Source organism: Myotis yumanensis, unplaced genomic scaffold (genome assembly GCF_028538775.1).
Source record: "Myotis yumanensis isolate MYYU_CA2020_CCGP unplaced genomic scaffold, mMyoYum1.0.hap1 SCAF_1, whole genome shotgun sequence".
Lineage (NCBI taxonomy): Eukaryota > Metazoa > Chordata > Mammalia > Chiroptera > Vespertilionidae > Myotis > Myotis yumanensis.
In genome coordinates, this window is record NW_027223752.1 from 74,157,344 (window position 1) to 74,179,159 (window position 21,816).

General features: G+C 40.6%; 1 protein-coding gene across 1 annotated transcript in view; it reads right to left on the bottom strand.

The window, feature by feature from the left end:
• The window catches only part of FAM98B (family with sequence similarity 98 member B), a 45,350-nt gene extending 31,328 nt beyond the window's left edge, over positions 1 to 14,022 (bottom strand). Inside the window, exons 1-3 of the mRNA XM_070425286.1 lie at positions 13,933 to 14,022; positions 3,745 to 3,890; positions 2,488 to 2,622 (exon numbers count right to left, since the gene is read on the bottom strand). Coding sequence (XP_070281387.1) covers positions 2,488 to 2,622; positions 3,745 to 3,890; positions 13,933 to 14,003 — 352 coding nt within the window. The 5' untranslated portion in view covers positions 14,004 to 14,022. The remainder of the gene's footprint in view (positions 1 to 2,487; positions 2,623 to 3,744; positions 3,891 to 13,932) is intronic.
• Between the last annotated feature and the right edge of the window lie 7,794 nt (positions 14,023 to 21,816).

The following is a 21,816-nucleotide window of genomic DNA, read 5'->3' on the forward strand; positions in this document are numbered from 1 at the left end:
CGCAGCGCAGGTGGGCCGCGGGATACGCAGCGAGGGGGAGGTGCGCGCGATTCATGCACGAGTTGAGTGAGAATGGCTATAAGACTAGTGTGGATGGGAGAGTTGGAAGGGGTTGACCTCAGCGAACATACCTCAATCAGATTGAGGACGTTTTTAGCAAAGGCCAGCTCAGGAGTACCCTAATTAAGTTAATAACAATGTACCTAACTATATAGTTTAAGTTTAAAAAATTTGGCTCTCAAAAGAAATTTCAATCGTTGTACTATTGATATTTGGCTCTAATGACTAATGAGTTTGCTGACCACTGCTCTAGGCCATGCTTCTTAGCTTCCTTTCTATTCCAATATACCTAAGGGATACTATGACCCCCCCCCCCCCCATTAATAACAATAATACATTACGTCAGTGACTCACACTGAATGGAAGGAAGATGGGAAAATAGTATAAGAAATGAGGGGGAAGACATAATATTTATTCCACCCAACACACAAGGTAATTCAAATGTCAACACTTCTAGCATCATCACTAGTTAAACACACACAATTCCTGCTCTAGTGCAACAAACATTACTAACACTGGAGCCTACAAGGAATATATCATCACATGGATCGTTTTATAAATGGCACAACCTAAAACAATAGAAATCTTTAATAACAGATGTTAGAAAAATTCTTTCAAATGGTTATTGTTTGCAGAACTTTCAAAAGAGCATAAAATTAAAAAAAGTTTTGAAGGGACCCAGTGCAAATAAATGGATTTTTATTAATGGTAGTTGTTTGGATATAGGATAATTTTACTCCAAATTAACCCCTGATGAAAATAGGCCACACGTGCCCAGGCCAGGAAGCTCAATTGATTAGCAGTGGTTCTCAACCTTCTGGCCCTTTAAATACAGTTCCTCATGTTGTGACCCAACCATAAAATTGTTTTCATTGCTACTTCATAATTGTAATGTTGCTACTGTTATGAATCGTAATGTAAATATCTGATATGCAGGATGGTCTTAGGCGACCCCTGTGAAAGGGTTGTTCGACTGCCAAAGGGGTCGTGACCCACAGGTTGAGAACCACTGGATTAGAGCATCATGCTGATATTCCAAGGCTGTGGGTTCAATCCCCAGTCAAGGCACATACAAGAATTAACCAAAGAATGTGTAAGTAAGTAGAACAATAAATCAATGTCTCTCTCTCTCCCCTCTCCCTCTTATTCTTTCTCTAAATCAATAAATACAAATTTTAAAGAATGAAAAACAGGCCACACTCACTAGAACTCTTGTGGTCCAAGGGTGCAATTTTTTTAAAATTGATATACTCCTAATGCCTAGAGTAGTTTCTGGTACAATAGTAAATGATCAACATATATTTCTGAATCTACCACTATCACTCAAAGACTATCACTAAAGCAAGATCTAATAATCTGCATAGTAGCTTAGTTTCAAAGAATTTCATGATTAAACTACAGGCCCAGTTCACAAAAATTTATGCACTCAGGGGGTCCCTCAGCCCGGCCTATGCCCTCTTGCAGTGTGGGACCCCTTGGAGGATGTCCACCCCAGTGGGGACCCTCACCCCATGGAGGTTTGGCCAGCCTGGGTGAGGGGCTGATGGCTGTTTTCAGGCTGGCCACATCCCCTTTAGGGTGGGGGGTCCCCACTGGGGTGTCTGGCCAGTCTGGGTGAGGGGCTGAGGGCCATTTTCAGGCTGGTCAAGCCCCCTGGCGACATAAGCTCTCAGCCTCTCCTTTTCTTCTTTTGTTTTTTTTATTCTGGGATTTACCTTCTATAATTGAAACTTTGTTGCCTTTAGCAGGGGCCTTCAGAAAGCTTGGCTTCCTCCATCGCCAGGGGCAACCCACTCCTGCTCGCTCCAGCTCCGTGGCCACGGCTGGCTGAAAGCAGGTATCTGGGGTTTGTTTACCTTCTATAATTATAACTTTGCTGCTTTCAGTGGAGCTCAGAGCCAGGCCGCGGCAGGCGGGAAACTTGGCTTCCTCCATCATTGGAGCAAGCAAGCCTCCTGCTCACTCCAGCTCTGTGGCTGCCGGCCGCCATCTTGGTTGGGTTAATTTGCATATAGTCGCTCTGATTGGCTGGTGGGCGTGGCTTAAGGCATAGCGAAAGTACGGTCAATTTGCATGTTTGTCTTTTATTAGGATAGGATAGAACTTTAGAAATGACCAACTTTAGCCACCTAGTCACAAATGCTAGGAGATTCATTAAGTGAAGGAAAAAATTATTAAAATACTACATAAATCACAAACCGGTCAAATAAATCTTGTGTTAGAAATCTTACACTAGTAGAATTTATTAGAATTTATACTACCTTTATATAAATATCCGAGTCATCTTCATATTTTAAGTTAAATATTAAAACCTTTTAATTATATAAGATATCTAATTCTTCATTAGTAAAATTTCATAAATTTTGACTTAAAAATTTAAAACAAGGATCAAATACATGCATTTAAATGTTCAAAGAAAGAACTTACATAGAAGTTTCAAGCAGTCATCCTTCTTTTTTAAACGCTCTTTAATATCTCCTGATATGAGTACAGAATATGGACATGCCATTTCTTTTAAAAAACCACTTATCTCAAGCTGGAAGCTTTCTAGATCATCTCTCCCTTTAAAAAAGAAAAATCACAAAACATTTACTGAATATTTACCATATAATCTGATACTATAAAATCTACAAGTTCACATTCAATTCTAAATTTTCCTTTTGACATTAAATCCTTACATGTGTGACCCCAAAGCTTAGGTAAAGGTAACCAAATAATTTCTACATTTAGAAAGTCACACTTAAATTCAGAAACATAAGTATCAATTTAAGAATATAAATATGTAATTATGAGATTATAAATATTTTTATATTTAAATTTGATTAGCATTTTCCAATATATGTTCCATAAATCAGATAAAATGGGAATATTTTTGTATGAGTAATAAAAATATTAAAAACATTATTATGGCTATTAATTATTAACTGGCTTCAGAGCTAATGATATTTCTACGGATTCAGATCATAAATGCAGTCATCTAATTAAGCCTCACTGCTTATCTTTCTTTCATAACCTAATTATATGGGAGCCTGTGTCATGTATTTTGAATTTAGCTTATCTTACTTAGTTTCGAGGGAATTCTATTAGATATGGCAAGAAAAAAATAACTTAAAGACAGCTTCAAAAGCAAAGTCTATTTTGTCCCCTAGCAAATGCCCAATAATTTATTTTTTCATTTTATTACACCATCTGAAATTCTACCAAAGACCCACAATGACTCCAGTTACCAAGACAGCAATGCATTAAACTTTATGAACAAGTACAGGAATATTTTATAAGATCATTCCTATGTGAATCCATGTCCTGAATTATAGGCTTTGTAATACAACTTAAATTAGGGATTACATGTACTTAAAAAAAAAAAAAAAACCACCTTAATCCAAAATAAGCAGCATTCAAATATTAAACTTCTTAAATAACCAAATTCAGAGTCTACTTTTTCTTAAAAATACTAAGGTTAAGACAGCAGAAAAATAGAAATTGTTTATAATCTTATACAAATTTTAAGAATGAATTTTGGATTAATATAGCATTTAATACAATATATTGAAGTTCTTAATATCAATGATTTTTCTTTGTATAGATTTTTCTTTTTCTAGTACATTTTAGATAAAACTGTAAATCATAAGCTATCATTTCATTTTACTATTAAACAAAAAAGTAAATAAAACACAATGGCAATACCAGCTGAAGTGATACTTTCTTCCAAGTTGCATAATGATTTTATTTGAGAGCCTAACCAAACACAGAGCTCTGAAAATTCAGGTGAAGATAGTCCACCCTCAGCTGCCTTGGTAAGGGCTTGCTCTTCTAACAGTGGTCCCTTATACCTAGAAAGAAAGACATAAAAGGTTAAAAATTAACAAAAACCTCATATTCATTCTCACAGCCTACTGCCTATTTTTGTAAATAAAGTTTTATTAGAGTACATCTGAGAAAAGTATCCATTTACAGACTGTCTCTGGCTGCTTTCACACTGCAATGGCAGAATCGAGTCACTGTGACAGAGATAGCATGGCCAGCAAAGCCTAAAATTTCTACTATATGCTCTGTTATAGAAATGGTTTAGTGATTTGTGCTCTATATAATTAACATTTGGCTTTTTCCCTATATTTTAACATCTTTTAGTAAAATTATCAACCAATTTTAAGAGAAACATTACATATAATAAAGTCAAATAGAGCTAAGTCTAATAATTATACTGGTTAAAGGAATAAGAAAAAAGGAAGTAGTGACAAAACAGATGCAAATTTTAAATTTAAAAAGTTAAAGTTGAAAAAGACCTATGACAGTGATGGCAAACCTATGACACACGTTGTCAGAGGTGACACGCGAACTCAGTTTTTTGGTTGATTTTTCTTTGTTAAATGGCATTTACATATATAAAATAAATATCAAAAATATAAGTCTTTGTTTTACTATGGTTGCAAATATCAAAAAATTTCTATATGTGACACGGCACCAGAATTAAGTTAGGGTTTTTCAAAATGCTGACACGCTGAGCTCAAAAGGTTCGCCATCACTGACCTATAAGATCATTTTAACCTAAACCATTTCTTTTATAATTTTACTAGTGGTCTAGTGCACAGATTCATGCACTGGTGGGGGGGCGTGGCCTGTGGGAATCAGTTGAGTGGTGAGCATATGACCCCCGGTGGTCAGTGCACATCATAGCAACTGGTTGACCAGTTGTTCTGGTCGTTCTGCTGTTCGGTCACTGAGCTTTTGTAGACTAGAGGCCCAGTGCACAAAATTTGTGCATGGGGGGTGTTTCCCTCAGCCCAGCCTGCACCCTCTCCAGGATCAGGCCTAAACTGGCAGTCGGACATCCCTTTCACAATCCTGGACCACTGGCTCCTAATCGCTCACCTGCCTACCTGCCTGGTTGCCCCTAACTGCCTGCCCCTCCCAGCCTGATCGCCCCTAACTGCCCCTCCTGCCGGCCTGGTCGCCCCTAACAGCTCCCCGCTGCCAGCCAGGTTGCCCCCAACTGCCCCCTCCCTGCTGGCCTGGTTGCTCCTAACTGCCCCCCCGAGCCGGCCTGGTCACCCTTTACTGCCCCCCCTGCCAGCCTGGTCACCCCCAACTGCACCCCCCCCCCGCTGGCCTGGTCGCCCCTAACTACCCCCCTGCCAGCCTGGTCACCTCTTACTGGCCCCCCTGCCGGCGTGGTCACCCCCAACTGCTCCCCTCTGCTGGACTGGTCGCCCCTAACTGCCCCCCCCTGCCGGCCTGGTTGCCTCCAACTGCCCCCTCTTGCTAGCCTGGTCACCCCTCATGCCCCCGCCCCCTGCCGGCCTGGTCGCCCCACACAGCCTGCTTATTCAGTCGTTTGGTCATCCCTCACTAACCCCCCTGCCGGCCTGGTCGCCCCATGCAGCCTGCTTATTCAGTCGTTTGGTCGTCCCTCACTAACCCCCCTGCCGGCCTGGTTGTAGGCAGCCATCTTGTGATGGTGTGAGGGTTAATTTGCATATTACCTTTATTATATAGGATACTTTCAAACACTGCTACAAAGATTACTTGAATAGTACCTTAAAATTTTTAACCATCTTACAAATTATCTTAATTGAATTAGATATGTTTTCTACTTTATTCCTCTTTCTGCAACTGAGCTTTTGTTTCACATTATAAACTTATAGATTTTAACATATTTGATGAGTTTTAATCCACTGTAGTTATTTTTCTTTTCAAACAGTCCTACCTTTGGTTAGTGAGAGGCCATTCTTCTTTGATTTATCCCCAGTATTCTTCGAATACTTTCCTTGATTTCTTTGACAAGATGTTCTTGTCCTGTACTTGTAATTGGCCATTTCTCCAAGAAGCCCTGATTCTTTTTAATGGTATTTAGAGTACACAACCTGGTACTAAAGGTTAGTCACTGTATCTGAAGCTTTTTCAAAGAACTTACATCAGGATTTCACATTGCTATTTCCAATTCAAACTTAGAATTGTGGGGTTTTTTTACTTAATTTGTTTTGTATTTTTATCTATTTTCTCTAAAATTGTGGTTTTTACTATTTTTATCTATTTTCAATAAAAAAAATATGGTTTCTAATAACATTTACATAATCCTAGTAAAAAATATAAGCTACATATAGTTTCAGAGTAGGAAAATCAGCATTTTTACTAACAACAAAATCACTGAAAACAATTTATGTTTTTATGTTTTAGAATATATTCCAGTAAGGACATATTTTTAAAAATTCCTTTCTGTGATTAAACCACCTACTCAACATATCAACAGACCTTAGTTTCATTTTGCTTTACAATTTAGAAATTTGTCTCTTGTTTTGTTCTGATTTCATTTTTAATTTTGCTTTATAATTACATAAGACATTTATATGGTTTCAAAGTCTAATTTACAAAACAAGGTACATTAAGACAAATCTACTTAACAATCTCAATTGTGTTGCCTCTACTCTGGTTCCCTCACTCCCCCAAAGGTAACCACATTTATTAGTTTTGGGATGTCATTCCACAATGTTTTTAAAAACAAACATATACTTTTCCTTTTTTTAGATAAAAGGTAGCCTTCTACATACTGTCTTATTCCGTGCTTTAAGCACATATATATTCACATACACATATTTACAGATACTAGAGATCAACGGAAATACTACTCAATAATTTTTGTTGTCATATAGTACCTCTCTGTCTGGATACACCCTAGTTTATTCACTATGCCCTTACTGAAAGATATTTGGGCTAGTACATCGTTTTCCTATTATAAAAACTGGCAGATTTTTGTCAGTATATATCTGGGATAGATTCCTAGTGTTGGGACTGTTAGGTCAAAGAGTAAATGGATATGTAATTTTGCTGGGTACTATTATATTTTCTTCTACAGGGGTTGTGTAAGTACCCATTCCTCATAATTCACCACAATTGTCAAACATTTGGATTTTTGACTATCTGGTATCTCAGTATAGTTTTAATTTACATTTCTCTTTTGAGCAAGAGAAATGTAAATTATGTTTATAGGCCATTTGCATTTCCTTTTCTCTGAATTCTCTGGTCATATCTCATGATATTTTCAAATCCCCATTTTACAGGTAAGAAATTAAGGGTTAATGAGGTTAGGATACCTGCTTTATAAGTACTAGGCCAGGCAAAGTGCTAGTCACATATATATATTCATATTTATAAATATATACACTCATATTTATAAATGTATTTATTTATAATTCATTTAATGTTTACAGCAATAATTTGAAGTTAGTATTATCCTAATTCTGGGTCAGAAAATAACTAGATGATGACATAATAATTTAAACCCAAATATGAACCCAAATGTCCCATGTGAACTATAAACTCTGCCTACACTATTAAGGAAACTAAGCCAATAACCTGGCTAAGTTATGCAATCAGGAAAAGGCAGAGCTAGGACTAGAGTCTAGTCCAGTGATGGCGAACCTTTGGAGCTCGGTGTGTCAGATTTTGAAAAACCCTAACTTAACTCTGGTGCCGTGTCACATATAGAAATTTTTTGATATTTGCAACCATAGTAAAACAAAGATTTATATTTTTGATATATATTTTATATATTTAAATGCCATTTAACAAAGAAAAATCAACCAGAAAAATGAGTTCGTGTGTCACCTCTGACACGCGTGTCATAGGTTCGCCATCACTGGTCTAGTCACTAGACCACTGTCTTTGCTCCTCTAGACAAAACTGGTTCCTCTATGCAGTTACCTTTCTTCCATGTCTTACAGTGCCTCTCATTGAGATTTAATCGTAAACATCTTTATTTCCCCCTACTTGCTTGCATTTCTGCAATAATCATAAACTCTTGAATAAATGTATCTAATTTGTATAGTTGGTGCTATTTTCACTCAAATGCCAACCACAATTCAACAAAATTGATTAAATCACCAGAAATAAAGAATTGCAGTGGTTCTCAACCTTCTGGCCCTTTAAATACAGTTCCTCATGTTGTGACCCAACCATAAAATTATTTTCGTTGCTACTTCATAACTGTAACGTTGCTACTGTTATGAATCATAATGTAAATATCTGATATGCAGGATGGTCTTAGGCGACCCCTGTGAAAGGGCCGTTCGACTGCCAAAGGGGTCGCGACCCATAGGTTGAGAACCGCTGATTTAGAGAGAGAAAACCCTACAATCCTTAATGCCTCTGGTTTCATCAGATCGATATAAAGAAAAAAAAAATGCATTTAACAAACCTAACATCTAATAACAATCACAATACAACTAAAATTTATAAACTGCTCTTATAGTAGGCCAGTGTTATGTGCTTTATGTATATTGCCTCATTTAATTGCCATAATGTCCTAAAAGGTATTATTATTATGCTCTTAGTTTGTTCTATGTATTCTTATTTAATTAGGAAAGTGCTACTCTTATTCCAACTATTGGAGATACCTCCCCTAGGCCCAGCCTCCCCCAGGAGTCCTCCATACAGTGGAACCATAACTGCTGGCCTGACACTTCAAACTGTGAGATCCAATCTTCAGTCTGTTAGGGCCATTGGCAAACCTCCACAAAGACACAGCCAGATCCTAATTTACTTTGTTTTCTATTTTTATTAGCCAGTATACTAGTATAAAACATGAGATCCTTTCCCCTGTCATCTGCCCAACCTATTGGCTTGCCTCTGATCCTGTTCTCTACTTCTCCCTGCTTCCCAAATTCTTCCACTATGTTCCATCCATAAACAGCAACTCTCCTATACTGTCAATCTCTTCTCAGAAAGATTATCCCTACCACCCTAGCTTTGGCTAGTTTACTCTCTCAATCAGATGGCAGGGTTTGTCCTCCTTGCTTCCCAATATAGCATTCGTATCATTGCTCCCTCATTTTCTTAAAAATATCTGCTGCTCTCTCCAGGCTCAAGCCAGTCAGATTTGCCACCCTCTTTCTCTTGTGATTTTCATCTACCAATCTCTTGGGTACTCCCCAACATTCCCTGTGCTCTCTTTTCCTTTCCATTCCTTTTTTCTTTTTTTGTCATTATATTAAGTTTCTTCAGAGTCCACACATATACCCTACCCAGTACCCTGAGCTCTCAATTCTCTAACTTTTCTTTTCCATCCTTTGCCACTACATCCTAGACCAGTGATGGCGAACCTTTTGAGCTCTGCGTGTCAGCATTTTGAAAAACCCTAACTTAACTCTGGTGCCATGTCACATATAGAAATTTTTTGATATTTGCAACCATAGTAAAACAAAGACTTATATTTTTGATATTTATTTTATATATGTAAATGCCATTTAACAAAGAAAAATCAACCAAAAAACTGAGTTCGCATGTCATCACTGTCCTAGAGCTTGCTATCACCTGGAACTACTCCATCTTGGAAATCATTAATTCAAATATGTCACTTCCTGACCACAACCTACTATCTATCCTTTCAGCTTGCTGTTTTGACCAGTCACCTACAACTACTCTTTAATATCATTTCTACCTCCATTCCATTGGTTCCTCCACATTCTCTGCATTGACTAGCTCTCTGCTGTCTTCTTCACTTTCTTCCGTATTCAATTTAGATTCCAATATATATTTCATTTTGGTGCTAAATAAATGCCTACTGCAGAAATGGATCCTTGATACCATCATCTCCTTCAGCTCTAATATCCAATCAATCACTAAGCCCTATAAATGCACTTCTTTCCATATCCATTGCCACTAAGCAACCATCACTTCTTGCCTATACTAAGAGGTAACTTTTCAAAACCGAGACATCTAATCACTCCCTTTTTTATTTAAAATCCTTCAATCATAAAGATGGTAGCAAAGGTAAGCACAGTACTCGCCTCCTTCCACAACCACATCAAAATTACAACTAAGCTACATAACAACCATCATTCAGAACCGCCTGAAATCTGGCTGAACAGAAGTTCTACAACTAGAGAATTAAAGAAGAAGACACATTGAGACTCTGTGTGAGTGTGGGGCGGGGGGGGGGGGGGGGGGGGGGGGGGAGCGGGGGGGGGGGGGGGAGGGCGGAACAGACAGAAAGGGGAAGGTCTCCTGTACAGGAGCCCTCCTGGAAGGAGAAGAGAGGGAGCAAGAAATTGAAAACCTATTTGAAAAAATAATGACAGAAAATTTCCCTTACCTGGTGAAAGAAATAGACATACAAGTTCAAAAGCAGAGTCCCAATTAAGATGAACCCAAAGAGGCCTACACCAAGATACATCATAATTAAAATGCCAAAGGTTAAAGGTAAAGAGAGAATCTTAAAAGCAAGAGAAAAGCAGTTATTACCTACAAGGGAGTGCCCATGTGACTGAGCTGATTTCTCAATAGAAACTTTGCAGGCCAGAAGGGATTAGCAGGAAATATTCAAAGTGATGAATAGCAAGGACCTACAACCAAGATTATTACTCTACCCAGCAACACTATCATTTGATATTGAAGGTCAGATAAAGAGCTTCACAGACAAGAAAAAGCTAAAGGAGTTCACATCACCAAACCAGTATTATATGAAATGGTGAAGGGTATTCTTTAAGAAGAGGAAGAAGGAAGGAGGAGAAGGGAAAAGAAGGGAGGAAGAGGGGGGAGAAGGGAGGAGAAAGGGGGAAGAGGAGGAAGAGGATAAAAAATATGAACAGTAAAATGGCAATAAATATAAAAAAATAAATGAACAAGGAATCTAGTGATCAAAATAAACTGATGAATAAAATAGAACCAGAGGCATAGAAACATGGAATAGACTGAGAAATCTCAGAGGAAATGAGGGAGGGGGCATGAGAAGAGATTAACCAAAGAACTTACAAGCGTACATGCATTACCCATGGACACAGACAACAGGGTGATGAAGGCCTAGGGTGGAGTGGAATCCGGGAAAAGGGGGGCAGTGGGGCGGGGGGGGAGGACATCTGTAATACAGTACTCTCAACAATAAAGATTAAAAAATAAATAAATAAAGCCCTCAATCATGTCCCATTGCCGTTATGACAAATGAGAAAACCACAACATAGCCTAAAAGGTGCTGCATGCCCTAGTCTTCAACTAACTCTCCAATCCAGTCTTCACCACTCTGGCCTTTGCTCTCTGCCCTCCGGCCTCTTAGCCTCCTTCCAGTTTTTCTAATCAGCGTGCTCCTTTCCTCTTGTCCTCCCTTCCAATCCAACGTCTCCTAGTTAACTCCTATTCACCCTTTTTTTTCAACTCAAATACCAATTCCTCAGAAATCTAAAACTAACTTCCCTAAGACTATATAGGTCCTCCTGTCATGTTATGTCATCCTGCTCTTTTCCTTTAAAACACTTGTTATCAGCGTTAATAAATATCTGTGTGATCATGTCTGTTTCTCCACTAGACTGTAGCTCCACAGGACAGGGACCTATTTTGCTTACCATGGACCTCTCAGAACAGTATAGAGTTGTGCTCAATAAATATTTGAAGTAAACTTCTCTCCATAACGGTGGTTTGCAACCTAGTCTGTGAAGCTTGTTTTTAAAAATGCATGCTTGTACTGCATCCCCAAAAAAGATCATGATTCATTCAGCTTATAGCATATACGAAACCAGAACATTTTTTCACAAGCTCCATACATGATTTTGATGCACAATCAGGGTTGAGATCCACTGTTCTACAAAATCAGAGACTCTCAGAACTGAAAGAGACTTCTGAAATCTCAGCTCCTTTCACAGATGAGAAAACTAAGTTATTTTTACCCTACCATTTATAACAGACTATATCACTAAACTGTTCTTTCACATAGATGTCCGCTTTTAATTCCTCCCTTTAGTTACCTGAAAAACTAAAGTACCTTCATGATATCTCACGTTTCAATCACAACAGGAAATTACTTACAATCTACATAGACAGTATTTTAAAACACTGTTCAATTATAACACCTATTGTAAGTATACAACTACTAGAGGCCCCGGTGCATGAAATTTGTGCACTGGGGTGGGGGGGGGGGGGTCCCCTCAGCCCGGCCTGCGCCCTCTGGCAGTTCAGGAGCCCTCAGGGGATGTCCAACTGCCGTGGAAGCGGGAGAGGCTCCCACCACCACAGCTGCACTCGCCAGCCTTGAGCCCGGCTTCTGGCTGAGAAGCGCTCCCCCTGTGGGAGCGCACTGACCACCAGGGGGCAGCTCCTGTGTTGAGCATCTGCCTCCTGGTGGTCAGTGCACGTCATAGTGACCAGTCATTCCAACGTTTGATCGATTTGCATATTAGCCTTTTATTACATAGGAGGATGTTACTTTTTTTCTACACTTTATTATAAGAAACTTCAAACTCTTGTCCTCAGTTATTTCAGGAAAAATCAACTCTAAAGTGTGTAATTTTTACTTTCCATATTGAATACTCTGAAACTAATTTTCCTTAATAAAAGTCAAAGTTATAGCAAACTTCATCTTTCAAGCACCTATAATATAAACAAAATCGAGGAATAAAGAAAGCAAAAAAGGGACAGACTTTACCTTTTTCATAAACTACAGAATCCCACTATTCTTATCTGGAATACATAGGAGCTCAAACGCTTGAGGCCTAAGCACTTCAATTAAGTATTTTAACTTCTTGTTTTGGTTACTTCCTTAACCAAGCTAAGTGAAAATTTCCAAGGGATTTCACAGAAGAAAAAAACGCCCCCTAAATAATCAGTGGCTCTATTCTTTCATTTGGCAAACATCTATTCCGGATCTACTAAAGTGCAGGGCTCTGTAACATTGGGTCACTTGCAAAGTAGGTGCTAATCAGGGTCCAAAAGCAACAACTGATAGAGGATCAAGTGCAGCTTCAGGAAAAGATAAAGGGAGTGGGGGTTTCAAGCTTCACAACAGCACCGAAAAGGCACAGTCTAATCATTCAAGAAACCCCGTGGGAAGGCAAGCAACTGTGTGGATGGCTCCATGCTCTTTAACGTGTGTTTGTTTGTTTGTTTGTTTGTTTGACTCTCAACTACCTGGTCAGATGCTGACCTCTGTGCACGCTCTTCTTTGGACGTTTCTTCATTCACTCACCCATTCATTCACCCACGATTTATTGTGCCAGACACCACTGTGGGATGGTATTGGCATCAAGACCAGAAAGGCGCCTGTTTTCCTGGAGCTGCCTGGGATGAGGGCGGGGCATTCCACATACAACGTGCAGGTCAAGATACATTGTGAAAAGAATAGCGGCTCCGAAGAAAAACAGGCTAAGTCTGGGGGAGAGACTATGTTGTATAGATATTGCTCCCCGTGCCCAGAAGCATTGGAACCACCCCGGGAGTCCCCACAGCGCTGACTAGTATCACTCTGAACAGTAAATACCACACTCCACGGAGCCCCCACGACTAGTAAACGAGCAGTCACCTGAGACTGGCTTTTTCTCCGCCTGGCACATAAGGATGCATTCAGAACACATCAGCAAGAAGTAAATACGCTGTGCACGAACGGTGGCTGAATGAATGAATGGAATGAACGAACACATTTTCTACAGTCAAGGCAGCTGGACAGATGCGCTCCCGCGGCCTAAGTAAGCCACAGGGGAGGCCTAATTCGGCCACGGGTCGCCCAGCGCAGGAGACACCACACCTCCCCGCGGGCGCCGCAACGACGTGGACAAAAATATGCCCCGCGGGCTAGGGACGCGCGTGCTGGGAGGTCAGATGCCGGCCGGGCCGCCCCGCGTCACTGCCGCGAATGCCGGCGGAGGAGTTCCAGGCAAGGAGTTTGGAAGAGGGGCCGCGCGCCCCAGCTCTCAGGCCATTCTCCACCCCCAGGCCCCAAACGGATCTCTTTCCCGCCTCCCGCTTAACTCCGTCGGCGCCGGAGGGGGCGAGGCAGGAAAGGAGGCCTGCGCCGAGCTGCCGGAGCCCGGGAGAGGCTCGCAGGTGGGGACTGCTGCAGCCAGGCCGAGGGAGAGCTTACGTTTTCGGGGGAAAGACGTTCGTAGGAATACTCACCCCAACGCCTCTAGTGTGTCCAGAACGTCTCCTTCCATCGTGGGTTCGGGACCCGGCTCCGGCCCTCTCATGGTCCCCCGGGAAAAAGCTGTTCGCCGCTCTAAGGAGCCCGCCGGAAACCGGCGTTGCCGCGCCAAGGTTCCGGTCGGGATCTTGACTAGGATTGCCTGCAGCGCCTCTGATTGGGAGCCCAAAGGTTCTCGGCCTGGAGGCAGTCTGTACTCATCGGCTTTATTTAAAATAATAATAGAAATAGTAATAAAAAGCGTTAGTTCTTATCCGTGTGGAAGTCAGTCTTAGCAAGCATCGCGATTCCACCCGAGTTTTTCTCAATCTATCAGACTCCCAGCCCTCTCTTTTTATAACAAAAATCCCGAAATAGAATAATAATTATCTTGAGCTAAAATAAGTATGTAATATCACGTATCTACACATATAATTTTTACATCAATATACACGGCAATGCTCCAAGTTTAAGAAATAAGGGGAAGCTAATTTATATTTATATTGTTTCATTACAAAATGTGCAAGATCGATGAAGCTATCAGATGTTTGCATCTATCTGCAGAATCTTATACACAATATGTGTCCTATTGCTGATAAAGTATAGGTGAATTGTATGAGAGACATTAATAAAAGTTGCATGTCACCATCTTAGAGTATTCACCATAAGAATAATCAAATGTAAAACTTATAACTAACAACTAAGAGAAGGGGGAAACAGAATAATGAAAAAAAAACACATAAGACTAAATCTAAAAACGGGAAAAAAAGAAAATAAGTTAAACCATAAGATAGTGGGTAGAAATATTAACATCAGAAAAATAGCTGCTAATGCAGGAAGCATCAGAGAGACATAAAGAGAGACATTTCATAATAACAATAAAAGTATCAGAACCACAGGAGGCTATAACAATACTAAATGTTCATTTGCTTAAATAACCAGGCTCAAAATATAACCAAATGAACTTAAACGAGAAATATGCAAACCCAGAGGGGAAGATTTTAAACACATCTCTAATTGCTTGTTGTAACAAATAGTTTTTAAAAATCAGTGGACATACATGAAACTTGGAGAACATCATTTACATATTTAACCTAATTGATATACATAGATCACTCCTCCCCAAACTTCAGAAATATGCATTTTTCAAGTGCACATGTGTCATTTATAAAACTTGACTTCAGACTGTACCTGAAAGTAAGTCTTATCACATTTAAAGACTGAAAGCATACTAGTAAAAGGCACTTTTTCTGACTACAGTAGAATTAAACTAGGAACTGAAGCCATGACAATGAGGCCTTCAGTCTGTAGGCACAAGGAAGGCAGCAGCAACTGACTCCTCAAACCTCTTAATAACACAAGCTATTGCTAGGGCCACACTGGCCAGAACACAATGCACATGTGTAGCTCTAAATGGTGCATAAACTAAATCCAATCAGTTCAGCCCTGCTGCATTCAGAGCCACTTGCACCCATATCTGGGACTAACTACCCTCCCTTCTTCCCTGATAAGAGAGATACATGACCAATCTGTCAAGAGAGTGGACACTCTAACCTCCTCAAAAGCCTTTAAAATGGTCAGCAAACCAAGCTAGAGTCCTTGATGATACAGCTAGTCCAAGCTATAATGGAGGCCCATCCTCTTCCTCCTCCACACCTATTACCTATTACCCACACTCTTGACCAGAATTTCAGTATTCTGGGTTGACAGCCATGTTTGCTGAAATTAACCATTTTTGGTCAGAAAAAGGACAAGGGTAACCAGAGATACCCCAGTAAGATCTTGGATTTCAAACAAATTCCTGCCTCCACTGTGTAGCAGCAACCTGAGATGTTCATGATAAATAGCTATGTCAGTAAAGTAACTATTCTTTGCCTGCAAGTTCACTAGTATGAAGAGCCAAGCTTGTAAAAGGATAGTTGCCACAGTCAACATCTTCCCACCCTGGAAGCCAGAATCTAACCCATAAGAGCCCAAAGTTTTAGAAACAGTGAGCACAAATTCTATAAGAGTGTCCTTAGGCAAGAAGGTGAAGGAGCCAATTCTACTTGTTCCCTTTAGTTCCTGGGCCCACATTTTCTAGCAAAGGAGCACACCATTATAAATCATCTTCTGGTTCCACTCATCCTATATAATAAAGAGCTAATATGCAAATGGTCCTCACGCCCTCACGTTGTCATGCCATCACGCTGTAACTGCTCGGACACTCAACACTGGGGAGAGAGGAATGGGGACCAGCCAGGCACAAATGAGCTCACAAAAGAGGAATGGGAACAAGCCAGACTGTGGCCCAGGAGAGGACAAGCTGCTTTCCCTGCAGTCCCGGGCACCAGCGGCTGTGCCTGAACCTGCACCCTGGGAGAGGGATAAGCTGCCCACCCCATAATCCTGGGTGTCAGCGGATGGGGCTGTGGCCTGGGAGAGAGACTAGCCACCTGCCCTGCGGTCCCGGGTGCCAGTGGCTGCACCTGCGCCTGCAACCTGGCCCGGGAGAGGGACAAGCCACATGCCCCGCAGTCCCAGGTGCCTGCGGCTGCAGCCCGGGTGAAGCCGCCTGCCCATGGTCCCCTGAGGCTGTGGCCGGGCCAGGGCAAAGCCGGCCCGGGTCTTGGGTTATTGCAGCCAGCCAGAGGAAGGGAAGCCCAGGTCCCAGGTGCCTGCAACCAGGCAGAGGAGGGAATCCTGGGTCACGGGTATGGAGCGAGGCAGAGGTGGTTAGGGGCAATCAGGCAGGCAGGTAGAGGGGTTAGGGGCAATCAGGCAGACAGGCAGGCGAGTGGTTAGGAACCAGAGGTCCTGGATTGTGAGAGGCAGTCGGACATCCCCCAAGGGGTCCCAGATTGTAGAGGGTGCAGGCCAGGCTGAGGGACACTCCCCCTTCCTTCCCAAATTTTGTGCACCAGGCCTCTAGTATACCTATAAGGGAGATCAGCATCTAAACCTGCAGATGTTAAGCCTAAGCACGTCTTACCTGAGTCTTCAATAAACCATTACGCCATTCAATCAGGACAGCTGCTTCTCATGGTAAGTAGCACCTGTAAACATTTTGCTGTTTCGCTTATTGTCTCATCATCTTTGCTATAAAATGAGTTCCTTATTTCAAAATACTGTTATCATAGGTGAGACATTCTGTGAACTCTCAATAATATGTATTGTAATAACTATGTACGGTGTCAGATGGAAACTGGACTTATTGGGATCTCTTAAGTTATATAAACATCTAATCACTATGTTGTACATCTGAAACTAATATATTGTATGCCAACTGGAATTGGAAAATTAAAAAAATTTTAAAGTAAATTAATTGTAAAGTAATTTTAAAAAATAAAAACATATGATCAGAAAACATCCGCTAAGGACCAATTTAGGGTAAATATTAAACATACAGGCTTATTCCTCCCATGACTCTTAAAATTTAATCGGCCACAGACCACCAAGAACAAACTTATAGTCTGACAAAATTGGATGTATTGGTTTTCAGTGAGGGAGCACACTGCAAAGGAACTGTATGAGTCAAGATTCTTCAGAGAAATAGAAACAATAGGATATATATGAGATTTATTATATGGAATTATCTCGTGCAGTTATGGAGGACAAGTGCCACAATCTGCTGTCTGTAAACTGAAGAATCAGGAAAGTTGGTGGTATAATTTAGTCAGAGTCTGAAATGCAAGAACCAGGAGCTCCAATGTCTGAGGGCAGAAGATGGATGTCCCAGCTCAAGAGAGAATTTGCACCCTAGCTGGTTTGGCACAGTTTGTTGGAGAGTCATTCCATGCCTGGAGATGTTTCTCTCTCTTTCTCTTCCCCTCTCTCTAAAAAAATCAATGAACTTGTCCTTGGGTAAGGATTTTTTAAAAAATGATAGAAAGAGAGAGAATTTGCCCTTCTTTCACCTTTTTTTTTCTGTTTGGGCCCTCAACAGACTAAATGATGCCCCCAAACATTGTTGATATCTATCTGTATTCGTTCTACCGACTCAAATGGTAGTATTTCTGGAAATATCCTCACAAACACACTGAGAAATAATGTTTTACATCTATCTGGGCATTTATTAGCACAGTCAAGATGATACATAATTTAAACATCGCAGGAGCTGTGGCATGCCACTCAACAAGAAAGAGAAAGAAAACAAATGGGACTACATTAAAATGAAAAGCTTTTGTACAACAAAAAAAAAAAACCATCAACAAAACAACAAGAAAACCCACTGCATGGGAGAACATATTTGCAAATGTATTCACTGATAAAGTTTAATCTCCAACATTTACAGGGAACTCATACAACTTAACAAAAGGAAGATAAACAACCCAATTAAAAAATGGGCAATGGACCTAAATAGGTACTTTTCAAAAGAAGACATAAGGAAGGCCAAGAGACATATGAAAACATGCTCAAAGTCACTAATTATCCAAGAGATGCAAATCAAAACGACAAAGCAGTACCATCTCACATGATTGTAAGAATGGCTATCATCAACAAACAACAAGTGCTGGTGAGGATGCGGAGAAAAAGGAACCCTCGTGCACTGCTGTTGGGAATGCAAACTTTTCAGCCACTGTGGAGAACAGTATGGAGTTTCCTCAAAAAACTAAAAATGGAACTCCCATTTGACCCAGTAATCCCACTTCTAGGAATATATCCCAAGAATCTAGAAACACCAATCAGAAAGAATATATGCCCCCCTATGTTCATAGCAGCACAATTCACCATAGCTAAGATTTGGAAACAGCCTAAATGCCCATCAGTAGATGAGTGGATTAGAAAACTATGGTACATCTACACAATGGAATACTACACTGCTATAAAAAAGAAGGAATTCTTACCATTTGCAGCAGCATGGTTGGAACTGGAGAGCATTATGCTAAGTGAAATAAGCCAGGCAATGAAAGAAAAATACCACATGATCTCACTCATTTATGGAAAATAAAGAACATTATAACCTGATGAACAAAAAGATAGATACAGAGTCAGTAAAGCATCGAACAGACTGTCAAATTACAGCAGGAAGGCTGGGGAGTGTTGGGGAGCAGGGGAAAGAGATAACCGAAGGACTTGTACGCATGCATATAAGCACAACCAATCGACACAAGACACTGGAGGGTGGGATGAGGGCATGTGACAGGGGGTAGGGGAGGCTGGGGGGAGGTCAATGGGGAAAAAAGGAGCTATATGTACTACTATGTGTAATACTTTAAACAATAAAAAACTACTCTGAAGAAAGAGGAAGAAACATCTTGCGTAAGGTTTGGATTCCACTGAAGGATTCTAGAAAGTGGCCATCAATTCTGGATTGGTTGCTGCTTCTGAGGTAGGACTAAAAATGGGAATCAACTAGGGATTGGGTGCTTAAAAGCTACTCTTGACTAATGCAATCCTATTAACATTTCCTAAGGTTCTGCAAGCCAGACTGGTCTCCACTTTTTCACCTGAACTCCAAAGAAAAGCTTGCAGCCTCTCTCTCTCTCTCTCTCTCTCTCTCTCTCTCTCTCTCTCTCTCTCTCTCTCTTCTCAACATGCATGCATGCTTATGTAGATGGGGGAGGGTGCATTTCATAGTACATGCAATTGGTGTTGAAAAATTATCATTCAAATCTACATACTCTGGATATTTGTAAGAGATTATAAGCTCAAGTAACTAATACATAAGCACACATATTGCACAAGGTGCTGAACTATACCCTGAGAATAAAATAGTGATCCAATATCATCCATGTTTTCAAAGATATGGTTACACAGCAAATCATAGTCAAGGCAAAATGTAATGTGGGCAGTGAGCCCTCATAGCACTTCAGATGGAGGGGAGACAATTACAGTCTGGCAGAGGTGGACAGAATTCCTATCAAGCACAGGATGGGAGCTGGGCTTTGGCTGAAGAGTAAGATTTAAACATAAGTGTGAAAGAAGACATTTTTAAGGGATTTAGATGAGGGGGTAGGAAACAATTAAGGAAAAGGTGACCAGAAAAGTTTGGGTCAGGAGAAGAGCTCCTAAAGAGAGGAAAACAATATCAGTTTGGAAATGTAAGTTCAGATCAGTCTGCTGAGACCCTGAGGATTAATGCCATATTTGGTAGGAACTGGAAAACCATTGTAGATATCTGATTAGAGCAAAATCAAGACAAAAGATGTTTTTAGAAAAATGTACTATGTAATTCAATGCTTTTTACTGAGAGAGGGAGAGAGTGGAGACCTTCTGGATGCTACTGTCTAGACATAAGGCGATAAAGGTATGAATGAACCTTGGGGTAGAAGAAATGAAAGGGCAGGGGCAGCCAGTGTATTTACTGAAAGAGAGAAATAGACATCTCACCACTGATAAAATGCAAGAGAATGGAAGAAAAAAGAATCATAGAAGAGGCCATAAATTTTTTTTAAACGAAAGAACCCTTGGAGAATACATAACCGAGACCCATTTTACTGGTGAGCTGAATTCCAGCGAGGCTGAGTGACTTGTCCCACGTCACACATGTGGTCACTGCTAGAGCTGAGGAGCTGTCATGAAACCCAAGCCTGTCCTCTTTGCTCAGCCTCCTGTGGGTGAAGACCTGGTAATCAATAAAGATGGTTTTTATTAAGGTGCAGGATGTATATATAGATTATAAGGTTTTCAAATTGCAAGATATCCAAATAGTGTACATAATAGAAACCAAAAGATAGGATAATTTGTTCATAAATAAATAGTCCTTAAAAATAGACATGTTGACAAAAATAGATAAGTTGGACTTCATCAAAATTAAAAACTTTTGTCCTTCATAAGACAATGACGGAAAACCAAGAGGGTGACATAGGTAAATGCCTGCACTCGCCTCCTCCCACAACCACATCAAAATTACAACTAAAATACAGAACAACCATCATTCAGAAACACCTGAAATCTGGCTGATTGGAAGTCCTACAACTAGAGAAGTAAAGGAGTCACATTGAGACTGGTAGGGGGGCAGAGGCATGGAACAGGCTGATCCAACAATCATGTATGGTGTTTTTTTAAAATCAGGAGGAATATCTCCAGGGCCTCCCGTGAGAAGCAGAGGGTTCCAGCTGCACACCAGGGCTCCAGAGCTGGAAAGAGAAGTTTCCATAACTTTGAGCTGTAAAAACCAGCAGTGATTGTGGCTGAGTGACACGAGGCTGCTGGAGTCCAGGTATTCCTCTTAAAGGGCTTGAGAACGAATTTACAGGGTCCTGCTTCCTCTTGTTATAGACTTTATTTTAAAGTCTGTTTTGCCCATCCCAGCCAACATGGCTCAGTGTTTGAGCATAATCCTATAAACAAGGAGGTTATGGTTGGATTCCCAGTCAGGGCACATGCCCAGGTTCCAGGCTCAATCCCCAGTGGGATGTGTGCAGGAGGCAGCCAATCAATGATTCTCTCTCATCATTAATGTTTTTCTCTCTCCCTCTGCCTTCCTCTCTGAAATCAATAAAAATATATTAAAAGTAAATAAATAAAGTCTAGTTTGTCTGATTTGTCTACTTCAGCTTTTTCCATTCCATTTGCATAAAATATAATTTTTTCTTCATCTCTTTACTTTCAGCCTGGTTGTGTCTTCCAATCTGAAGTGGATCTCTTGTAGGCAGCATATGGGTCTTGTTTTCTTACCCATTAAGCAACCCTATGTCTCTAGATTGGAGCACTACAATTCTTTACATTAAAGTAATTATTGATAGGTATGTAGTCAATGCCATTTTATTAGTCATGGTTTTAATCTTTTTTTCCTATCTTCTTAAAGAAGTCCCTTTAGCCCCACCAGTGTGGGTGGCTCAGTGGTTGAGCATCGACCCAGGAACTGGTGGAGTTGATTCCCAGCCAGAGCACATGACAGGTTGCAGGCTGAGGAGCGTAGGAGGCAGCTGATTGATAATGTTCCTCTCACCGAT